The sequence below is a fragment of the Cynocephalus volans genome, chromosome 7, assembly GCF_027409185.1.
Source record: "Cynocephalus volans isolate mCynVol1 chromosome 7, mCynVol1.pri, whole genome shotgun sequence".
Lineage (NCBI taxonomy): Eukaryota > Metazoa > Chordata > Mammalia > Dermoptera > Cynocephalidae > Cynocephalus > Cynocephalus volans.
Genome location: NC_084466.1, coordinates 51907614 through 51931359, shown reverse-complemented (window position 1 = coordinate 51931359; position 23746 = coordinate 51907614). Strand labels below are relative to the sequence as shown.

The 23746-nt window shown below is 36.4% G+C and overlaps 1 protein-coding gene across 4 annotated transcripts in view; it reads right to left on the bottom strand.

Moving 5' to 3' along the window:
- The window catches only part of DIAPH3 (diaphanous related formin 3), a 493080-nt gene that overhangs the window by 303105 nt on the left and 166229 nt on the right, over window positions 1–23746 (bottom strand). For all 4 annotated transcript variants that reach the window (XM_063102549.1, XM_063102550.1, XM_063102551.1 and 1 more), the window contains 5 exons: window positions 20048–20166; window positions 17102–17166; window positions 10563–10667; window positions 7012–7317; window positions 6167–6281 (listed from right to left, as the gene is read on the bottom strand). In XM_063102549.1, the coding sequence (XP_062958619.1) occupies window positions 6167–6281; window positions 7012–7317; window positions 10563–10667; window positions 17102–17166; window positions 20048–20166 (710 nt within the window). The remainder of the gene's footprint in view (window positions 1–6166; window positions 6282–7011; window positions 7318–10562; window positions 10668–17101; window positions 17167–20047; window positions 20167–23746) is intronic.

Here is a 23746-nt window from a genome sequence, read left to right as displayed (position 1 = left end):
TTGACATATCTAAAATAGTTCTAATGTATTATGAAAGTACATATGAACTCTACTGGTGGAAATGTCACAGGTACTGCTGTGTTTGTTGTCTATATTTATAACTGAAGGAAAAGCTAAATTATAAGTTACTAGAAAGTAATGATATATTTTTCCTTATCCAAGTTCAGAGACCTCTGAGTTCTATTGATGGACCCCAAATTAAGAACTCCTCGGCTAAAGTGTATCTGGCTTTGAAATATCAATTCTTTTAAGATACAGGGATGCACTTATACAGGTTAGAGTTAACGGTAACCAAAGGTCTCTAACTTGGCTTTCCTACTCAGATGCCATGTAATATGTGAAAGCTTGTGTTAAACACAGAATATGGTATAAGGTGTAAGATCATATGCCTAAATGATTTAGACTTGAGAGAAAAAAAAACACTCAGTTTACCTAAACACATGAATACATAATCACCTCAAAATCTACCTTGTGAAGTTTAAGGTTATAAAACACGTAACAAAGTTATTTTGTTCTCCAAGGATGATATCAGGTTACCATGCTAACTCCAGGTGCCTTTTCTAATCCAGTCAAATAATGTGTGTGTCAGGGGGGTGGGGGAGGGGCAATAGTGGAGATTAACAGCCAGGTTTACAAAATATTATTTTTAAGATTAAAATAGTACATTTGGAAACATAAGCTTCATTTATATTTTTAGGTTAATAACAACACGCACTAATTTTGAGCGGGAGTCCTGAGTTCCAGAATGTGACGCAGACAGAGAATAACTGCCTGTAATTAGGAAGTGCTCTTTAAAGCAATCAGAGAGCAACAAGAGATGCCCTGGTGGAGAAATAAATGGAGAATAAGGCAGAAGATAGAGGAAATGGAAGAGAAATTCTGAGGAAAAAAAGATGTGAGATAACAACAATGGAATGTAACAACTTTACAATTTTGTTCAGGGACACTACTGAAAACTGCTACCAGAATAAAATATCACGGTGAACTTGTAACACAGAAGAGCAACAGTATCCCCGAGTCTACCTCTAGTCAAGTGACTCCAGTCTAATCCACTGCCCTAATACCATTCCTTTCTCCAATGGAAGAAGGAAAAGAGAGGAGGGGGAAAAAAAGAAAATGCTGTGTTTCTGCACACACACCCTCCAATACACACAAGCCCAAGCTCCCTCCCTTTCTGTTTGCAGCATCTATACAACATATAAGAAATATATCCATTTACAGGAATTTTAAAAATTTCTACCACACTATACCAAAGATACGCTGTATGACTATAACTAAGCATGTAACCAAAGAATTTTGCAGACTTGAAAGTCTTTTCTGTGGCTCCAGGCTATATAAACCCACTTTCCTAAGCCTCTCTCTTTAGGCTCTACTTCTCTAAAGCTTTAAGAATCAATTTCCATTTCTTCAGCAACCCACCAGAGACTATACTGTAACTGCTAATAATGAAGTGTTTCCTAATGGTTAAACAAGACATTCCTGACCCATCTCATAATTTCCTTCAGTCTTCAGTTCTGAGTTTCAGCTCCAGATAATGTTTAATTCTCCATTGACTTCCTCCCCAATCTTTCCAAATTAGTATTTGTCAAATGTCCTTTTCAGAAATCTTTCATATGTTTATGATATGTTGCACTGATTTTGGCATCAACTCTTTATTAGCATGTATTCTCAAGAGACGTACTTCTGTGATGATTTATATTATATTGCATTATATCTTAATGTAGGGCTGTGAGGTGATTTAGGACTTTTTATATACTTTTGTTCATACAGAGGAATAAACTATGTTTCAAATACAAAATGACATCTTGAACACATCCCAGTCACTGGGATAATCCATGGTTCATCACTTGCTACCTCAATACTTTGTCCAATGAACTATGATGTCAGAAATCTAAGCTTCGTTTGATTTTAAGTGCATAATCCATTAGCTGTTTCCATATGCCATAACTATTCAGTTGCAAAATTATTCATAAACTAGTTTATTGGTCCTATCTGGCAAATATGACCCACCTGTTATAAAATGTGATTACTTCAGAAAGCTAACATTTGTGGAACATTTTCACAATATATTAGTCTAACTGAATTAGATATTCATATACTTTCAGAAAGCCCTTTAATACCTATTAACAGTATGTGAATAATGAAATTAATTAATATTAATTTTAGTTGACAAATCCAACACCAATAACCTGTTATTATACTTTAATCCACTTACAAACAGCCTGTAAAAATTAACCAACAGATGCTTCCAATCTGGTAAAAAAATATGCAGGTCATTAGCATTATTTTGATGATACCAAATGTTCAATATATGAATATTATGATTAAATTTCAGGGAGCTATATAAACAATGTTCTTTTATAACCTTGTTAAGTCTTAAGAGAAGCCAAAGAGAGTAAAATATGGCAGTCCTTCCTAAAATCAAAATCAGCATTTGTCATTACACTCCTCATTTTTGTGCTTCAACTAAGAACTTGACTGAGTGCCACTAAGACTATAAAAATAACATGAATACAGGGAACAAACAGGTCTGCCTTATTCACTCCAGGGTCCCAATGCCAAATATAAGGTCCAGCAGGCAATATGCACCCAATAAATATTTGCTGATTTGAATGTGGTAGCCAAGTACAAAGAGAAAAAGTGGGAGGAATGAAAGAGGAGTAAGAGAAAAGAAAAAAGATAATCTTGAAAAATACCCATATATATTTCCAGAAGAATTTAAAACATGGAAAGCTAAGATGTATCTCAAAAAGTTAGAACAGAGAAGCAAAAAAACCAAAATGAGATATCTTATAGCAAAATAAGCTATGAAAGAAAAAAATGATACAAGTGAATCAGGAAAAAAATGTTAATTTTACAGGAAAAAGCTTAGAGAGGGGGTTTCTGTATTTCTTAAGATATAGCACAGGTGCTTGACCAATGATGCAATATTATAAATGGTCACAGAGATTAATTTAAAAATAAAAAAAGATCTAACCAAAAGAAAAAACTAGGAATATAATAAAGGGCAACAGGAGTTAAGAGAAAATGTCCAAGCTCTTATCAAGAATATCTTTCTATATGTACAGGTAAGTAGAGCAAGATGGTATTGTGGAAAGTCAGAATTGCTTTGCAATCAGCAGACCAGGAGAAAAAATCTTGGCTGAAATGTGGTAAACATTAAACAAGGTAACTAGAAGAAAACTGGTACACCACCGGTACTATTAGTTCCTATTCCTTTTCCAGCTCTCAGAGTATTAGACATGTAAACCCCAGTAATCTGGACATAAAGCAGTGTCTACTGTAAGAAAAAAGTCATCCTTGTTGACAATAAAGAATGTGAGAAAAAATTTCAAGGTTCTCTTTAAATGATTGGGTTTAGTTCCTTTGTTCTCACTACCTATTTCCAATATGTGAGAAGCACAAAGGATTACTGGCATCTATCATTTTAAATGCCTAGGATGGAACATGCATCTTTGTAATCAGAGAAACATCCCTGGTTCTTAGACCAAAGAGTTACTGTAATAAAAAACATACATACACCATGTCTCTAAAAACCCACTATTCTTCAATAATCTGAATTCTTTGTCCTTCCCTGCCTTGTTATGATGCAACCCACTGATGAAAATCAGCCAGCAGCCAATGCCTCTATCTTCAGCTGCTTGCTAAGGAGTACAGAGGCAACTGGATTTGCAACTTGGAGTAAACAATGTATAAGTGACAAGGTGTAATCCTGAATTCTGCAGAAATTACAAAATTGATTCAAACAAAGTAATCTTAGGAGTCACGGGGTCAGGCAAATGCTAACATTTGGACCCAATGCCTCAGCATCCAGGCCAGGAATAAAGAGACAACATAAAGCAACCCGTCCAATCCACCAGCCCAGTCTTACCTAAGCTTTCCGGACATCTTTCTCCTTCCTTTCTGATCTTTCCTATTAAATATCTGTATAAAATACCACTTCTCTGAAAGCAGCAATGACTGGCCTTTTCCAATAAAATACTAGTAATGCCAAAAAGCCCACTTAAGACTCTTCAAATAATGCTTTCTAGGAATTATTCTTTAAAATGCAGACCAAAAAATAGTCACCTTCACAGCTCATCTCCAGTTGGCATTGTGAAAAGTTGGCACTGCTCAGGGTCACGACCCTGGGCTTCCCCATCTTTTCTATTCACCCTGGAAACATCCACTGTCACAGAAAAGAGAAAGCAGCATTTGATCTGAGACAAAAGATGGACATCGTATTCCTCTGTCAGCCTCTAAGTGAAGCGAAAGAAAAGCCAGGCCAAAGGGCCAGTGTGTACTAAGGCAGAGAGGGATAGAACTACGGAATATTCAGAAAACGATCAAGTCTCACTTTAATCTTTGTAACTAATAGATTGAGCAAGTACATCAGTTTTTTTCAACCTTGAATTTCAAGGCTAAAGTTAGATGACTTAAGAATTTTTTAAGGTCCAATTATTTCATTTAGGGTTAACACTACAGCTAAATTAAAGACATGCTAACAAGTTTCCCTTTTGAGCCTCATTAATTAGGAAAGTAATCAGAGTAAAGTGAAAAAAAAAAAAAAGAGTAGGCTGGATGGCAGCATTACTTAAAGGTACTACCATTTGTACCTACTAGGAAAGCAAAAGGAAAACTAATCAATTCCAGACTATAGAATCTGAAATTCTGAAGTGTTTTACATGTAAATACACATTTTAACTGCCCTATATTTTCTTTGATTGCCTGAACAGTGCACTAATTTTATTCAAAGGAAATTCTGATTCTCCATAATCAAAATGTAAAATTAAGATTTGCTTGCTTTACAAGTTTTCCTAGGGTGCACTTGCTGAGAAAATTCCCCTATTTTCAAAGACCAAAATATATCATTTTTAATATTTTAGTCAAGACCAACAGTGCTCAAAAATATCTGCTAAAGGCTTGCAATTTAACACAAATTTAAGAAAGCAACCTAAATTTACAATTACCTTTTAGAAAGAATTTCTAATTTACAATTATCTTTTAGAAAACATTTCAAGAGAATACAAATGAATTTTTAAGGTATCTGCCAACATTCTTTGGTTGCTGTGATGATCAAGTTACATCTTATATAAAGCATCTAGCATGGTGTCTAGTAAACACTAGGCATTTTAAGAAGACAATTCTTCCCAAGGTCCCATCCGCATCCCTCTAGCACAAGCTCTCCCTACCAGCTCCCTCTGTGTTTAGCGAGCCCAGGGACATAGGTGAAATAAGTTTATAGCGAAAAAGGTAGGGTTTTTTTGGTCTTGTTTTGTTTTTCTTATTAAAAAGTAATGATTGATCTAAGTGTCTTGTCCTACAGATCTAAAATTTACATTTTACATAATACTTAGAAAATTAACATAGGGCTGGCCAGTTAGCTCTGTTGGTTAGAGAAAGGTGCTAATAATATGAAGTCCAGGGTTTGACTCCTGCACCCGCCAGCTGACAAAATTAAAAAAAAAAACAAAAACAACAGTTTAATTTAATATATGTGAATATCAGCCTTCAAATGTTGGTAAGATTGGATAAATTAAATTCAATTTTTGGACACAAGTAATAACCTAAATAATTTTTTTAATCACGCTATACAGGTAAAAGCTGTTACAAAACAATTTAGAAAATTTATGCCACTGCGTTTAATGAAAAGATCATATAACCTACTCAAATACATCTCTTTCAAGCTAACTTTAAAGGCGCTATAAATTTGATAATTCCATCCCATGTGATTCATACCCGTCAATGTATCAATCACTGTAATATTAAAGGGTGGTAAAATTCTGACTAAAGGAAAACAAAATTTCACATTTTGTTTTTCTCTTTCTCTGACTAAAGGAAATTATCACACCAAAATGGTCTCTGAAAATATCCTCCTTCACAAAAGTCTAATTTACCCCAATAGAACTCCTTCAAAAAAAGTCTGAGTATTATATAGAAAACTTAACAAAGTTTTGTATTAATCATTTGCGTTTTTAAAATTTCCCACTTCATTCACTGTATAACAAAATTCACTTTTAAAACATCTTATTTCATTAGATCATTTATTTACCCATTAATAATAATAATAATGTAAAAATATGTATATGATTTTTTAAAATAAAGTTTTCTAGTGGTTGGTATATAAAAAATGAAAATCTTAAAATTCTAATATTTAATTAATAAACAATCAAGATGTTAAACTTACCTTTTTGATGGCAACAAAATGTATTCTCAAGTTTACAAAGCAAATCCACACTTTCATACTTATTTTCATTTACTTTTATCCAGAAACAGTTTTCAGTCATTTCATGAGGTCTGATCTACAATCAGAGAGAACACTGATTCATAAATAGTTGAGTGTTTCAACTGAACCAACCGAAGCATTACATTTAGACCCAGTGTCCCACAGGTGCCAGCAGATGTTTATAAAGTATCACTGTAAGGATTTCCCCCAAAGTGTATTCAATGAAACACAAGTTCTGCAGGTTGTTAACACCTTATTAGGAAGAAAAAGTTTCCATGATCAAATAGTTGGGGATTTGAAGCCGACTGAAATAAAGTTTAATTTGTTTCTTCTCAATTGTATTTCTCAGAATTTTTAATTCTTGGAGGACAGGATACATTATACAGCATTTCCCAAGTTTACATGACCATGAAAACATCTGTGCAGAATTCAGAATTCCTATGACCTGAATAAGTAGTAGCTGACAACTAATAATACTTTTCCCAATAGCTACCAACAAAAAAGTTCCTAATAACATCAGCATTTTTGTACTTTTGAGACACTTCATAAACATGTTTCAATTGTGATAATGGTAAATTATCAATTTAGCTACATATCAAATCTCATTGGAACAACATTGACTCTCACCAAATTTACAAATCGGAAAGCTTTAAGTCAATAGCAAAGGGCTTTTACTCAACACTTTTATTTTTAAAAAATGCCATTTTATTTATTGTCACTTTGATTAGGGTGCCCACTGGAAATTACATAAGTCAAAAATTAAATTTTAACCTAGGTAAAAGTATGTTTTCCTCCATTAGTTTTACCTTTAACCAATTCAATCTTCTCATGCTGATTTCAGGTTTAAATTCTTTCTTTGGTTTCAACCCAAAAGGCAGGGTTAGTGGAGGAGGAGAGTTTCGTCCACTGAGAAATCCCAGGGGAGGTGGTGGAGGCACAGGACAACCGAATGGTATCGGCATTCCTGGAAGTGGAGGAGGGGGTGGAGGGGGTGGAGGTGGCACCCCTCCACAAGACGGCAGTAAAGAGGGAGGAGGAAGTCCTGGGTGGCCAGTCCCATCTTCTTTTGATGAGGGCAAAGGAATATTCATATCAGCAGGCAAGGCGCCAAACTGGAAAAAAAAATAATAAGGAATACAACTAAGAACATGTATACAAAACATGTAAAACTACACTTACTCAAAAGGTATTATTTTAAACCAAAAATAATTGAGTATCAGTAATTTTATATGGTTTAACCTAAAAATAAAATTCCAACAATATTTTCCCCCAATTTAAGAATTATAACTTTTATTTTCATGAAAATGTAATTGCCAAAAATATAACTCCCCATCTTGAGGCACTTATGGCTGTCTAGGTTGAGATGGCCAGGAGGGAAATATGTATATGGATCTAGAAAAGTAGAAAATAAGCAGTCTGGGTGAAAGTTGAAGCTGTGAAAGTAAATAAGTTCACTTGGAGTATGTAAAGAATATGTAGCATGAGGAAAGGTCTACATACAGAATTATATGAAACACAAGCATTTAGATGAAAGGTAAAAAAATGACTAACTCGTATTACTGCATCATGCCTTTGCTTAAATCTTCTCAATGGTGTCCTAATATACTTGAGAAAAAAAAAATCTAAAATTAATAGTAGGACCTACAAGGGTATGCCATGATCTGGTCCCTGCCAACTTGTCTTTCAAGTGACTTTCTTATTCCGTATACGTGCCAACCTCATACTGATTTCAGGGTCCTTGTACATGGTATTTCCTCTGCTTGGATTATTCCTTTCACCTGGCCATCTCCTTCACCAGCCATCTCCTTTTGGTCTGAGCTGACATGTCTCTTTCTCAGGAAAGCCTTATCTGCCCACTCATTTTACACTCACAGTACTCAACAGCTCTTATCAAGAGTGTAAAATAATTATAAGGAAGCATTACCACTTATCTTTGATAGATTAATAAGCTCAATGAGGGAAGTGACTATGTTATATTCACTACTCTTTCCCCAGCACCTAAAGTAATGACTGGCACATGACAGCCACTGAAGATACGTGTAGATAAATGAATTAAAGACAGGAAGAGAAAAAGGCAAGCGCAGGGTCATAAGCCACAAGTGAAAAAAGTGCCCTCACCCCTGCAAAAGAGAGAGAGTGTTCTGCAGAGTCAAATGCCACAGAAAAGCAAGGTAAAAATCAGAAGTAAAAAAGAACCTGCTGTGTCCACTGATCACTTTTGTACTTATGTTTCCATGGCATGGTAAGAATAGATGCATTTTGATTATCATGAAAAAGATCTTCTTGGGTTAATCAATAATTTTTATAATATGATTAGTTTCTTGAAATTACTTAATTCAATTCTAAGCTATATATATATGAACTACTATGAAAATGGTGGGCATTTAATAAATGTTAATAAATCATTTAAAGAGTTTTATGGAACAATTATGAAAAACTGGTCATGTATAAAAAGCCTGAAATCAATGACATCTGAAATCACACACAGACAGACAGACAGACAGACAGACACACACACACACACACACACACACAGTATTATAAAAGAAATGGGGACCATACATCAAACAGCATAGCATGCCTTACCAAAAGCATTAAGTGTAAAGAAGAACCAGTTCATTGTTACCCTGGGTTGCTGTGATCAATAATGTGTGTATGTTACACTCACGTTCATATGCATTTTATAGTTAACTATCAATGTCTTAAAACAAAGATATGGTCGAATTTCTGCTCTAGAAATAGTTCATTTGATAAAGTAAGTATGATTGACTTGAAGATATAGGTCAGGAGGCCAGACACTGTGACTATGTTGCTATCATCATATTCCCAGCACCTAGCAGTACTTGGTTGTTAAGTGACTAAAGGAACAAAGGAATGAAATAAGAGACAATGGAAGATATTTTATTCATAATCTTCACAGTCAGCGTAACTTTGACCCAAGAGAAGGATCTGAAGATCAATGCACCGTATTCATGAGAAATACAAACTTAAATTCAAAGAAAGAATTTACCAGGTGTTTTTCAAAAAGAAATAGAGTGGCCAATATTTAGACTTTAATTCCAAGCTTTCTTCTGATAGTCATCAACACAGGTCAGCATTGTGCACAATTTAAAACAATTTAGGAGATTCCTTGATTTAATTTCCATTTCAAAACATAAATTTATTCCCATTTTATACAAAAGCATCATGCAGCAATAACTTATCCAAAAATGGCAGATATATTTTTTTAAAAACTGGATTTTCTAGAATAGATTTACAAGTAATCCTTCAATTGGGAAATATTAAAAAGAGAAGTTCATAAATTTATATTAGCCCAGACCAGGAAAAACTTGTCATAAATCCTTCAGCCATTGTCTATAACTCAACCTGAAGTTGAACACAATCAAATGTTTCTTTTAATGTAAGAGACAAGGATCCATATGGGAAAGATGAAAAAATTCATAAAATGCAGTATGTACTTCCTTTTTACAGTACTAAAGGAAGATCAATGAGAATAATTTTCTTGTACATAGTAGATTTTAATTTTTATTCTAAAATTGAAAACTGAGAGAGAGCCATCTCTTATGGTATCTTCAGACAGCCTCTGTAACAAAACTATCCACTAAGTATTTAAAAATAAAATTGCCAATAATATGGAAAATAATATACCTGAGACTATTGTAACATAACCATAAATTAGGACGAAAGGAAAATAGCAAAACTGTACTTATTGCTCATTATCCTGTAGATAAATCTACAGGAAGAAATTTAGCTATGAATATTCTACCTCCTTACTTTCATCCACATAAAGCATGCAGATGATGTATTTCTTGCTATCTAAATGTTTTATGTGTAGAGGGTGTATGTGAGCTATCTGCTTCATAATCCAGATTTGCTCTCTTTTTTGTCGTGTTTTAAATCTGTTTACTTTTGGAAATTGAAAAATTATCAGAAAATGTTCTCATTCAGCTAGAGGTTATCTTTCACTGCAAGGTACCCATAGGCTGAAGGTTTTGAAAAATAAATAGCTTGAGAAATAATTTCCTGTAGTGGGATAAAGATCAGTGATGAATGACACATCTAAGAGTAAAAGACATTTTTAACCTTTATGCTTAATTATTTAGGAAACGTGACATTAAGAACAAAATCCAAATGAAACAGAAGGAAGCACATTAGTTAGTAAAAGCTCAGGTATTTCTAAAAATAAAAATAGAAAAAAACTGGCAATATAAATTTTTTAAAAAATAAACAGCAATACATATAAACAATACTATGAAAACATACAAGTTTAAACATTTTGATGCTATGAAGATACAACATGACCTTTGCTCCCCTGATGTGGTTTTAATACCTACATTCACTCAGGATGGTATTTTACCTGAGATTTAAAAGCTTGGAACTCTGCTTGAAGCTCATTAATCTCTGCCTCTTTTTTCTGCAATTGAGCCTGAGTTTCTTGGTGGTCGGTAAACTCTTTTTCAAACTGAAAAGAAAAAAAATAAAAATAAAAAAAGAGATGAAAATGAAAAGTACTGTTCTTCATATAGAAATATGCTCTAATGATTAACAGAACATAAATTTCTGAATTGGTTTTACAAAAGGAGTGGTAGATTTTCACTAAGGCACTCACAGCCTTTCTCTAAGTCCCTCCAGTTCCCACCAAAATCATTCATTCGCAAGGGAGCAGACAAAGCCAGAGATGGAGTCTGTGACCTTCTTCTCACAGCAGAGCAAACTGGCTCACAGTTATCTGCAACCCTGGCATTTTTCTTAAAAGTCCCTAAATATCACTGTGACATTGTGTAAAATAATAGCGAGCAAAGCATTGTATGAAGTTCCTTGACCCCACACCTGCAAAAACTTATACTTGAAACTCATTTGAAGTTTATCAGCATGATTTTTAAAAATTCCATTTTAATATATTTATTAATAAACTCCATTTATAAATGCATCAATTATTTTTTTTTTCTTATAACAATGTAGTATCTCAATATCTTTGGGAGATAAATTATAAATTAATCTTTCAAAGTCCCTCTTGTAATATCTTCTGGGAGGAAGGCAAACAATAAAATTTGGTTAATCCAAAGAGTTTTCTGGGGCCGAGCCGTGGCGCACTCGGGAGAGTGCAGCGCTGGGAGCACGGCGACGCTCCCACCGCAGGTTCGGATCCTATATGGGAATGGCCGGTGCACTCACTGGCTGAGTGCCAGTCACGAAAAAGACAAAAAAAAAAAAAAAAAAAAAAGTCAAAGAGTTTTCTAATTTATAGAACTACTCATCACAAGTTCCCATCTTGTACTCAAATAACTTCACTTTACCATTATCAGGACTGAAAACCTATCCTAACAGAAATAAATTTAAATAGGGTACTATCTCATAATCATGAACAAGTATTTGACTCTTTTTAAAAAATGGAAAAAAACCAATCATTAAAAAAAAATGCAACTACGTCACAAATGTAGCCTCCATACTTTAAATACAGTCAAAACCTCAATTAGGGAAATAACAATATTGAACTCAACAGTTTACAAAGGACTTTTATTTTTATTTAGTTTACAAAGAGAATCTTATTTTGTTCTTAACACAAAAAGGTAGTTACTAGTCCCTTTCATACAGTTAGTAAAAGATGTGAGATTAAAAAGCCAGATCTTCTGCCTTCAAAGCCTGAGTTACTCAGATGAAAACACACCATCTCCCTACAATTAATGTTCGAAATGCTTTACAGCATTTTTTTTAAATAAGACTACTTTTTAGAGCAGTTTTAGGTTCACAGCAAAACTGAACAAAAGGTAGAGATTTTCAATACACTTCCTGTCCCCCACATGTGCATACTCTCCCCCATGCTTTATACTTTTAAAGCATAAAAAGAAGCATTTTGAAATTTCATTACAAAAACTCTGAAATAAAATATTATTTTAACTCCCATTTTGCAGGTGAGGAAAGTACATTTCAGACTACTAATCCTTTCATTCCCAACCTTGTGTTCCTTTATAAAGATAACAGAAACTAATAGGTAAAAACTGTCCAAATGTCCTTCACCTTGCCTAAAAATACATATTACCACTCCTGCTACTACTACGGCTCTTCCAACCCCTCCTACCATTAAATAATTAAAAAGATACTAATCCTAAACCTAATAAAATAACTAATCTATAAGCAAACCATGCTTAGGTCTCAGAGGTTCACCCCACTCCTCCTGTCACCCAGTGCTTCCCCAGGGACTTCCTAAATCAATTGCCTTCACACCTCTGGTATACTGTTAACTGCTTGGTACTTTTGTCCTTCATCTTACCCCTTATAAACCCTCTAATCATAATCGTACTTTTGCTTCAAAGTCAGCCTCATCAAAGAATGTTTTTAGTCCATACTCATTTGTCAGATGTGCTGAACATCAACTTCATTATCTAACACAATTAAGCTATCATTCTGTCACTCTAAAAATCATGACTTATCAAATTCCAAATCCCTGGACTCCTCTCAGCCTCAGCTTAGGTGATCTCTCAATAGCCATGCTATTCGATACCATAGCCACTGGCTACAAGTGGTTGTTTAAATGTAAACTTTAATTAACAAACATTAAATAAAGTTAAATATTCACTTCTTCAGTCATGCTAGTACACACTAGGCACACATGGCTGATGGCTGCCATGTTGAACAACAATTTCTATCATCCCACATTAGACAGGACTACTCTACAGCATAAATACTTACAAATACGCCTCCTTTCTCTTCCCCTGTATATTCCATTACAACACACTCTTCTGGTTCTCTTGCTACTCCTTGACTATTTCTGCCAACTTTTGTTAAGAGTTTCTACTCCTCAAAATCCAATCCCTTAATGTTGGCATTCTACAGGATTTGTTTTTCCTCACCCTTCCGCTGGTCTCATTCCACATTTCTCATAAGACCACAACGTCTACACACATATGCTTCAGTCACCATTCATACACTGATGGCTTCCAAATCCCTACCACTGGCTCAGCTTCTCATCTGAATTCCAGATCAGTCCATAAATGTATTTTCAACTACTCAATTAGAATTTTTCAAGACAAACAGAAATATAATATTTTCAAAACTTCCCCCCATAACCTTTGGCTTTTTTTTTTTTTTAATACTTTTATTCTTAGTGAAAGAGAGCTCAAATGACATGACCCTTTGTGCTTAAACATTCAGTGGCTTCATTATAAAGGCCACAATCATTAACTAAATATCTAAGAGACCTCTAGAATCTGGCCTCAACCTACCCACCTACCTCCCATTATACAATAAATATCTAACAGCATGCCTAAGATGTGTCCCCCAGAGTAGCAGTTGCTGGAGATACAAAGGTGAACAGAGTATAGTCAGCACTTTTAGCAAGCACAGTGTCTGGCAGTAAAGTAAAAGCAAATTTAACAACTCAAAATCTATGAAAATTACCAGCAATAAGGAGGGGGAGAGAGAGAGAGAGAGAGAGACTGGAGGCTGGAGGTTGACAAACAATTCCTGGAGGAATGATGCTTGGCCTCAGGTTTGAAAAACTTGAGTTAGCTGATAAGTACAGCTAGCATTACAAGATGAGGGAAAAGCACAGTGCATAGGATAATGACAAGCAATACTTTGTAAAGTGCACAAAAGGAAGCATGAGAACAAACTGCATGGGATGATACTAGAGGTGTACACAGGAATGGAACTGTTGAATTTTGCAATAAGCCAAAGAGCAGACCCTTTTTCCTAAAAGCCATAGGGAGCTATTAGAGTATTTATAATAAGAAAAGAAACATCAAATCCGCACTTTGGAAAGTCCAACCAGCAGCAGGGTGGAGGACAAACTGAAAGAGAAGTGCTAGAGGCATGGAAATTTATTTGGAGGCTAATGCAGTTATCTAAGCAAGAACCTAAGATCTGCCTAAATTCAGACGGAGAAGAGGGTAACAAAAAGGAAATGAAATGACGTTACAGAATACAAAAAATTTGATATCTGACTGAATGAAGAAAATGAGTAAGGGGAGTATATTTCTGTGGTTTTACAAGGTGGTAACGAAGTGTTGTAATTTAGGGTGGAAAATGCAGGGAAGAAAGGTATTTTTAGCGACAAGAAAGATGAATTTGATTTTGGATATGATATGGTTCAGATACCTTTATATAGGAAATTCAAAATAAGTTTATGTATGTCTCCTCCTTGGATATCACACCTTGATGACTCATTCTGATTCTTCAGGCATCACATTAAATATCACTATCTTGGGTAAGTCTTCCCTGGCCACCCAGGACTAGATGAGAAACCCTTCCCACCAGGCTTACACACCACCTAAGTTTTTTCTGCCATGGCAATTATCACACTGTAATAAAAAACACCAGAATGCAGCATCATACACCTCACTAACATTCAACAACCTGAAAGCTCATAAAATTGAGAACCCTTTCTACTTTATTCATCACCTTTCCAATGCCTTACATTTAGAATTAAACTCAATAAATATTTGTTGAATGAAGTGATGAGTAAACTACTGTCAGATCTTCCTTTATATGTTGAATGCTTGTGTCAATATCATACATTAATGTTCCCCAACTCTCCCAGCATCAAAAGTCTCTGAGAGGTCATTTTCTCTTTTCCCTTTTTTAAGACTAAGACTAAGTTCACTGCTACGTAGCAAGAAATAAAAAATTAAATTGTTCTTATGAGAGTAAGAATGAAGAAGCCCTCTCACAATATCAGTATGTGCACTATCCTATCACATAGGCCCTAGACAAAAATTCGTAAGGAAAAAAGACCATCTATGGGACCAAAGATAAAACTATCAAAACAACCAGAGTCATAATTAGTACACTCTAAGAAAATGTATTAAATTAACATGGCCATATTGAAAGATGTATACTACTTACTAAAGAGATAAATTTCCACATCCTCCCTATGAAAGGATCAGATGAAATATAAACTCTGTTTTAGCATTTTTGTAATATCTACAGTCAAATTGCTACAGCTTTGGGGATAAAATGAATCTCCATTAAAAGCATACCTTATAAAAACTGATGTGATAGCCTTCTCCAAAAACAGTTACTAAAGCAATATTACACTTACAAAATTACACACAAAAATGCCAACAAACACAGTTAAGGCTGAGGTTCTGCTTAATTTCATTCCGTAGGGTAAATATATTAGTGTATCTGTACAAGAAGGTTGATAATTCAGTATTCTCTATATGCTTTCTGACATTTCTGGTCTTCATTTTTCAAATTTATGCACCAAAATAAAGAATGTGTGTAGCAACTATGATAGCTTCCTGCCTAAAGCAAAGTATTTACATGTGTCCTTATAAAGCTATCAGAACAGAGTTTTTGCTGATATATACAAAATGGTATAGCAATAGAAATCTTTTCTGGCACAAACAATATTTTCTGAATATTCCTAAGACATGTAATTTCTGACTAAAAGAAGACAACTAACCTTGAACAAGGTCTTTCTCCTATCTGTATTTAAAGCTTACAATATTTTAAAAATCTGTTCAGTTATGTTTAACTCCATTCATATACACTATATACCTATAAATGATACCAAAAGCAAATTTATACTATCTGGGATGTATCCAAATCAAATACTTGAAAGCTTACTAATACCTTCCTATGACGAGTGAAAGTGCTTATTGAGCTTGGAACACAAAGTTGGCTAGGTGAGGGATCACCCTACAACATGAACATCTATAACTGTACATTTTAGGACACTTAATTCAAATGACCCATTAATTACCTTCTCCCAGTAAACTAAGTCACTTCAGGGGAATGACATTATATTAATAGTTGTAACCCTAGCCTATAGCAAATTGTTTAAGATATAATAACCTCCCAGTAAGTGTTCAGTGAACTCAAAACCTTAGGAATTTTTAGGACATTAAAAACGTTTTTCATAAGTTACTCCCAACTTATGAAAGTTTGCCTATCATTTGCAAGCTATGCTTTATCTTCAAAGTTTATAGAAATATACAATTCTCTCAAGATATATTCAGAACCTTGGCATGGTGTCTAACATGCAGTAAATGTCCATTCAGCAAATGTTCATTGTGGGTTCACTGTCGTGGCAGTACTACTAATAATTATTATTCCTCCTCCAATGTGAGAAACCAGCCACAAGAATTCAAATCAGAGTGACTACCTGAAGTGTGACGAATACAACTGAAAAGAAAAGAAAGAAAGAAAAAGTCCAATAGGTACATGCAAAGCCATAGATTAAAAAAAACCAAAAACCTAAACACTACCTTAAAGAAAAGTAGGGAATGGATGGATGGTCACTACTAGCTTGAAATAAATCTGGTAATGTCTGATAGTTGTGACCTATGCAAAGGACAATTTTATAGTTCAACTTCACATAATAAAGCAACTTTAATCAAAACAAAACACAAGATAACCTTTCTCTTAAAATTTTAGATACCATTTCAGTGTTCAAAACCTAAACTATATAATTCCATGAGAATTACTGCAATCTTAAGATTTTGTTTCTGCTCATTTTGTTTAATCATTTATTTATTCACTTGTTCAAAAAATATTTTTTTAATTTTTACACAGGGCCAGCAATTGTTCTTGGTACAGTGATATTGATAAAAGCAAACACAGATCCCTCATAAAGTTTACTCTGGAGGAAGAAATAGGTAATACATTCATATCTATATATATAAATACATAAACTATGTGGCATGTTAGATGATGATAGATATAATGGAAGGAAAACAAATAAATGAAGAATAGGGAGGACCAAAGTTCGGAGTGGAAAGTTAAAATTTTTAAACAATGTAGTCTAGGAAGTCCTCCTTGAAGGATGGCATTTGCGTACATAGCTGAAGGAGGGAAAGAAGACAAAAGAAATAACAGGCAAAGTCCCTGAGGCAGAAGAATGCCTGCAGTGATTCCTCACACAGTCTTTCAAAATCAGTAAAAGTTACTTACTTTCTTGTAAAATTCTGATGCTTTCTCTTCAAACTCTTCTAGTTTTGCTTGATCAATGCAAACATCTAAAATTGCAATGAGAGAAAATTTTTAATTGCAGCCTTTCTTAGATTCATTATTACTTTAAAAGTTTAGAAAGAAGAAAAAAACCACAGAAAAGAATTGGAAAAACAGTCAGTAATAAAATAAACAAAATAGGAAAAAAAATGTAATATTGGAATGGAGAAGGCTTTTCTAACCATGATACCAAAAAGCAGACATCACATAAGAAAAGATAAACTCAGCTACAATTTTAAACTTCTGTCAGATAACAGGAGAGAATTCAGTTATAACATACAACACTCAAAGGTTCCTATCATCAATCCACAAATATTCTGAAGGAAGAAAAGAAGATAATATTCAACAAAAGCTAGGAAAACAGGCAACAGTAATGAACAGAAAATTAGAAAATCAAAACCAAAAATTGCTAAAATATATGAACAGAAGTTTTCTTTTCCCTAATAGTATAAACTTTTCAACGATAAATCATAACACAGATTAAATGATCCATAATGCCAAATGTTGGAGTTGGCATGGAAAAACCAACTGTCCCACACAACAGTCAAAGTATAAGTTGGGAACTTTGCTGATGAAAAACTTCACAATATGTACTAAAATTTTAAATACTCATTTTCTTTCACCCAGCAATTCTATTTCTAGGACTTGCCTTTAGGTAGCAATACTCTTTAAAATATTGTTTATGCTATGCTAGCAAAAAAACTGGAAATAACTTAAATGCCCATCAATAATGGATGGATTAAATGGTCTATATCCACATGATATAGACCATTTAATATACTCCTATGCAAGAGGAGTAATTTATACGAATTTACCACGGTATATCTTATCCTTGCTTTTTTAAAAATAAAATACATAAACATAGTTAATAAAAGATATTACAGAGGAGCCTATAATGAAAAGTAAAAGTCAAGCAAACATTGCATCCAAATCTCAGTCCCATTTCTTAAATGCTTAAATATAGCTCTTTCTATATTAGGTGATTCTGATGGTTAGCTTCTTAATTCTAAATCAGATATGCACACCATTATTTCTTGATTTACTGACTTAAGATAAGTAAGTAAAGATAAGTTATAGATAAGTTCCTATTATAAAATAAAAAGAAAGTGCTCCCTATCCCAATTTTTTATCATTTTACTTACAAAATTGGCTGGCTCCATAGCACTAAATACTTAATCTTGTGATTCCTGTTACACAGACAGTATCTCTCGATTCCCAGGACAATATATCAAATTATCTGTGCTCTATGCATTCCAGCACCTTTCTCTCCTATTGGCCAACCTTGTGTCTCCTCTTGCCTATTCATATAAATACAATCATATTGTCTTCTGTATTTAAGTCTTCTATATTATGTTCATAAGTTTACACTAAACATTTAAAATCAATAAATATAATGATTTATTAAAACAATATAAATGTGCTTCACTTATACAGCCAAGTAGTGTTCAACAATTATGTTTCCTTCTCGATAGTTAATAAGGTTCAAACCTCTCAGCTACTTAAGAAAAAAACATTCCCAATGTGCAGGTAGAACAAATTTTTTCAGACACTATTCAAAATCATTTCACATTTTAGTTTGTGCATATTTACAGCATGATTTTCTTAATGTCTGTGTCCCCCCTCCTACTCCTCAGAAATGTCTAACTGCTTCTCTCCTGTGGACAGAAACAACCATTTTCTTTATCAGTGTCACTAATATTATCCAGTTCCTTACTCCATCTACACATTCTTCTTCCTGGACTCTGATACTATGTGAAGAAAAAACAACCTTGCACAGATAGGTAGGTAAAAAGGGGAAGTGTATTTTAATAGTCTTTTCAGATCATTGTGGAAGTTCTTCTTTGATGTTACCCTAAAATTTTTCAAGTGGTACCTTCTTAAATAGTAGTTACATTGTGGAATCACTTATACCAAAGAACTTGTACACTGTTACTTTAAAATCCACTGATCAACGGTGTGCTTTCAATGAATCTTTTGCCTGCAGAATTTGTAATAGCAGGCACCGGTAACTTGGAAAACAGTGGTTTGCTGAGTCATGCAGATCTTCCAAATGCTGACACATCTCTTTATACAATATAAAAATACTGGTTAATAATAATATAGGTTAACCTCATCACTGACCTCATCACAAAATTTTGTACTGAGAAGCTGTCAAGTTGACAGCAGCGGATACAAGTTATCCAAAATTTAAATTTTCACTGTAAAGCTCAAATTCTCTCATTGGCAACAAATTCTGTCATTTTCTTTAAAATTATAGGCTCACTTCGTTTTCAATAAAATCTGTACCAAATATTCAAGTTATAGTAGCCACAGTTCGTTTTTTTTGACAGAAAGTCTTTCAAAGTAAAAACAAAAACAAAACAAACGAACAAACAAACAAAACCAAGCAACCAGTTCTGCTCTGCTGGCAACTCCAACAATTACACAAGTATTTTCTTATTGTAAACAGAAGTGCTTTATACATATATCCAATTTGTTCATACAAATATTAAAACAATATATACTCAAGGGTCAATATTTTAAGAAATTAACATTTTTAGGACTTTATCAAGGACATGCTTAAGTAAAAAGTGGCTGTTGTTTATTTTGTTTTACTGAGGGTAAAGAATACAATGACTACCACAGTTTAGTGCCACAGCCTTGATTCATACATAAAGTGTCAGCAGCTTTACCTATCGTTGTTTTGTACCATGAGTGCAAAATATCAACGCAATAAAAAAGGCAAATAATGTCTTAGTGTTATTATGAAAATAGTTTGGACAATTAGGACTCCCTAAAAGGATCTCAACTACCCTCAGGAGTCCACAGGCCACACTATGAGAACCACCCTAGAGCTGACCATGGAGTAATAGACAGTAAGATATTTTCATTGAAATAATAAATACTCACCCACAAATTGACTTAAATCTAAATCTAGTCTTTTTCGATATGTGAAGTCTGGATCCATTCCATCTCTGTGCAATACAATCTGGGATACACACTCATTAATTAATTTGAAGTATTGTTGCCTAAAACCAAAAGAATAAATGTACATTCAATTTATTAGTGTAACTTAATTTCAAAACAGAATATTTCTTTGGCAAGCTTGATTTCAAGTTCAACAACTTATTAATATAGTTTCAGCAGTTCACATAACAGATTTAACATGAGTGAGCATAAATACAATTATTTTCACTTTCCTTCTGTTGACTTTAAGACTTTTTAAAAAATCTTTTAGGAAATATAGTGTGCTCTAAAGATGATTGTCAGTTGGCCCGTGGCTCACCTGGGAGAGTGTGGTGCTGATAAAGATGATTTTCTTAATAAAAGTCAGACCCTTAATTATTTGGCAGTAAAAAACAGATTAAGATGAAGTGAAATGTACTTAAGAGACTTTCACTGTAACACACAAGCCAACACTGTAAGAACCCAAATGCCCCAAGCGATCACACCCTGATCACATAAACCCTTCTCGGCCACACCCCATCATGGCACTGGTTGCCACTCTCTTCCATACTCTCCTTCCCGCCAGTGCGAATCGCACACCAATCAGCTCCCCCCCAAGCCCCATGCGGTATGCTAAATAGGGATTGTATTTTAAACCAATCAGCTTTCCCTTAAAGCCCTATATATACATGTGTGTGCTGCCTAATAAAACGAGCTCTCCCTGGTGGATTGTCAACTGGTGTCGACTCGTCCTTTTCATTGGTGCCGAAACCCAGGACGGAGTTCCCCTCGAGCGGTAACACTTTTCGGATCACGGCGGCAACACTTTCCAGGTCACCCCTCAGGGCTCCCTCGAGCGGCAACACTTTCGAATCTCTGCGGCAACACTTTTTGAGTCGCCCCTCGGGAACCCCGTCCAGCCAGGACTGGCCTCCCTTCCACCGCTCACCACTGACAGTCCACCCTCATCCATTCTTTTCGGCGCTGGCTCCTTCCGCTCACCACCGGCTCATCATTAGGTAAGCCCCCTTTCCTAAAGGGCACCAGCCCTTTTCAGGCTACCACAGGGAGTCTAGCCATGATCATCCGGTAGCCCCTAACACCCATACCCCACCCCACCACGGTCTTCACGACCACCATAAATTCCCAAACTATAACAGGTAAACTTTTACTTTCATTTTTGGAGGTTAAAGGCCCCATTCTGTTCTCTCCTTCTCTCTTTCACCCTCCTGTCCACCACTCTCTTCTCTCCACTTCCCGGGTCTGGGACCTGACCAGAAATTCCTAGCGCTAGATTTCTTCAGGCACCGGGCTTTTGCTCTAGAGAAGTGAAGGTCTGAGTAACAACCCACACCTCCCTTCTCTCCTCCTGGTTCGTACCTGAACCTGCCAGGACTGACGTGACTTACTGGGGACGCCCTCTAGGATCCTGCCTTTCCCAACTGGCGGAAGGATCTGTCTTATCACTAATCTCTGTCCATTTCTGTCTAAATTCCCATTAAGAGACCAGAATGGGCGCCTCCTCCTCCTCCCTAGGGGACTCTCCACTTCAATGCCTTCTGAAAAACCTCACCAACCTTTCCCTCAGGCCGGATATCAAGCCCAAACTCCTCACCAAATTCTGTACACAAGATTGGCTACGAGACCTCTTTAACTACTGCCGGCGCCTAAAAAAATGGAAGGAGATCCCCTACATCAAGGCTTTTCGCCTCTTGGCTCAGAACCCCACCCTCTGCTCCTCCTGTGCTCCCTCTCAAGTCCTTTTAGCCTGTAAAGCATCTTCACAGTCACCCCTCGATTCTTCCACCTTCGACCCTGCTGATGAACCCCCACCCTACTGACCTCCTCCTCCCCCGTCACCTTCGGCACCTCCTGCGCCATCCACTCCTCCGTCTTTACCATCCCCTACTCCTGACCCACTAAGCCCCCCTTTCACCCATTCCCGAGGACCTCCCCCCGCCCCTTTAACAATTGCCCCACTACGTGAGGTAGCTGGGGCTGAAGGAGTAGTTAGGGTCCATGTTATCTTTTCCCTAGCTGACCTTACAGAATTAGAAAAAAGACTAGGCTCTTTCTCTACCGACCCTACCACCCACATTAAAGAATTCCAATGGATCCTGCAGGCCTACAGCCTCACACATCATGACATCTTCATGCTCCTAGACAATACACTCCTCCCCGAGGAACGCCGCAAGGTCTGGGATACAGCCCAAACCCATGCCACTGACACCCATCGTACCAATCCAAATCACCCGCCAGGCCCCCAAGCAGTCCCAGAACAGGAAGCTAATTGGGATTATAACACAGCCCAGGGAATCCAGGCTCGAGACCGTTTTGCCTCTTGCTTAATAATTGGCCTCAAAAAATCGGCTCGCAAGGTCGTCAATTTCCAAAAAATTCAAGAAATTGTCCAAAAAAAGGAGGAAACTCCCTCCGAGTTCCTCTATAGATTAACTCAGGCCTTTCAACAATACACTAACTTAGACCCCAACTCAGAAGACGGCCGGCATGTCCTTATGACCTATTTCCTGGCCTAATCCTACCCCGACATTAAAACTAAACTTAAAAAATTAGAGCAGGGTCCTGCAACCCCTCAGACCGAAATCCTGTCAGTGGCCTTCACGGTTTTTCATAATCGGGAGGAGGAAAAGGAACGTCGAAAACAAAAGGCCGACCACGCCAACTTCCAGATGTTGGCCCAGCTTATCAAACCCCCTGGGCGCCCTCCCACAGCCTCCACCTCTAAGCCTCCACCTGGAGCCTGCTTTAATGTGGAAAGGAAGGGCATTGGGCAAAGGCTTGCCCCACCCCCAGGCCACCCACCACTCCTGTCCAAAATGCAAAAAGAAGGGACATTGGGGATCTGATTGCCCCCTCGCCCGAAGGGGTGAGGGACCAACTGCCCCACAATCCCCCAAACCATGGACACCACCTATGGTGGGCCTTGCTGAGGAGGACTGATGGAGCCTTGGGCCCTTCCCGACCATCTCTATAACAAAGCAGGAGCCCAGGGTATCCATGGTTGTGGACGGCCACACAATATCTTTCCTCCTGGACACTGGAGCCACCTTTTCGGTCTTAAGGGAATATAAAGGCCCCACCACCTCCAGCAGCTCTCCTACAGTCGGGGTAGGAGGTAAACAAATCTTTCCCCAAAAAACCCCTCTTTTAACCTGCTGCCTTCAAGGCACTCAACCCGTTTTCTTCCATTCCTTTCTAGTCATGCCACAATGCCCCGTCCCCTTGTTGGGTCGGGACATTCTATCACAGCTTCAAGTCTCCATTACTTTGCCCCTGTCCTCTTCCTCTTCCCCCCGTTTCCTTCCTCCTAGCGCTAGTTCAAGCCCAAGATCCTACTAATCCCACCCCTCCAAAGAAGTCCTTACCCATCTTAACGCACCCTGTTAACCCCACAGTTTGGGACACTGCCAGCCCTGCTCTGGCCCAGTGTTCCCCTATACGCATAAAACTAAAAGACCCTTCCAAATATATTTGTCAGGCTCAGTATTCATTAACCACAACAGCCCTCCTCGGGTTAAGCCCCATACATTTTTGCCTTCACATGGACTGACCCCCACTCCCGTCACTCCGAACAACTCACTTGGACGGTCCTGCCACAGGTATTTCGGGATAGCCCTCATATTTTCGGGCAGACCCTAGCAC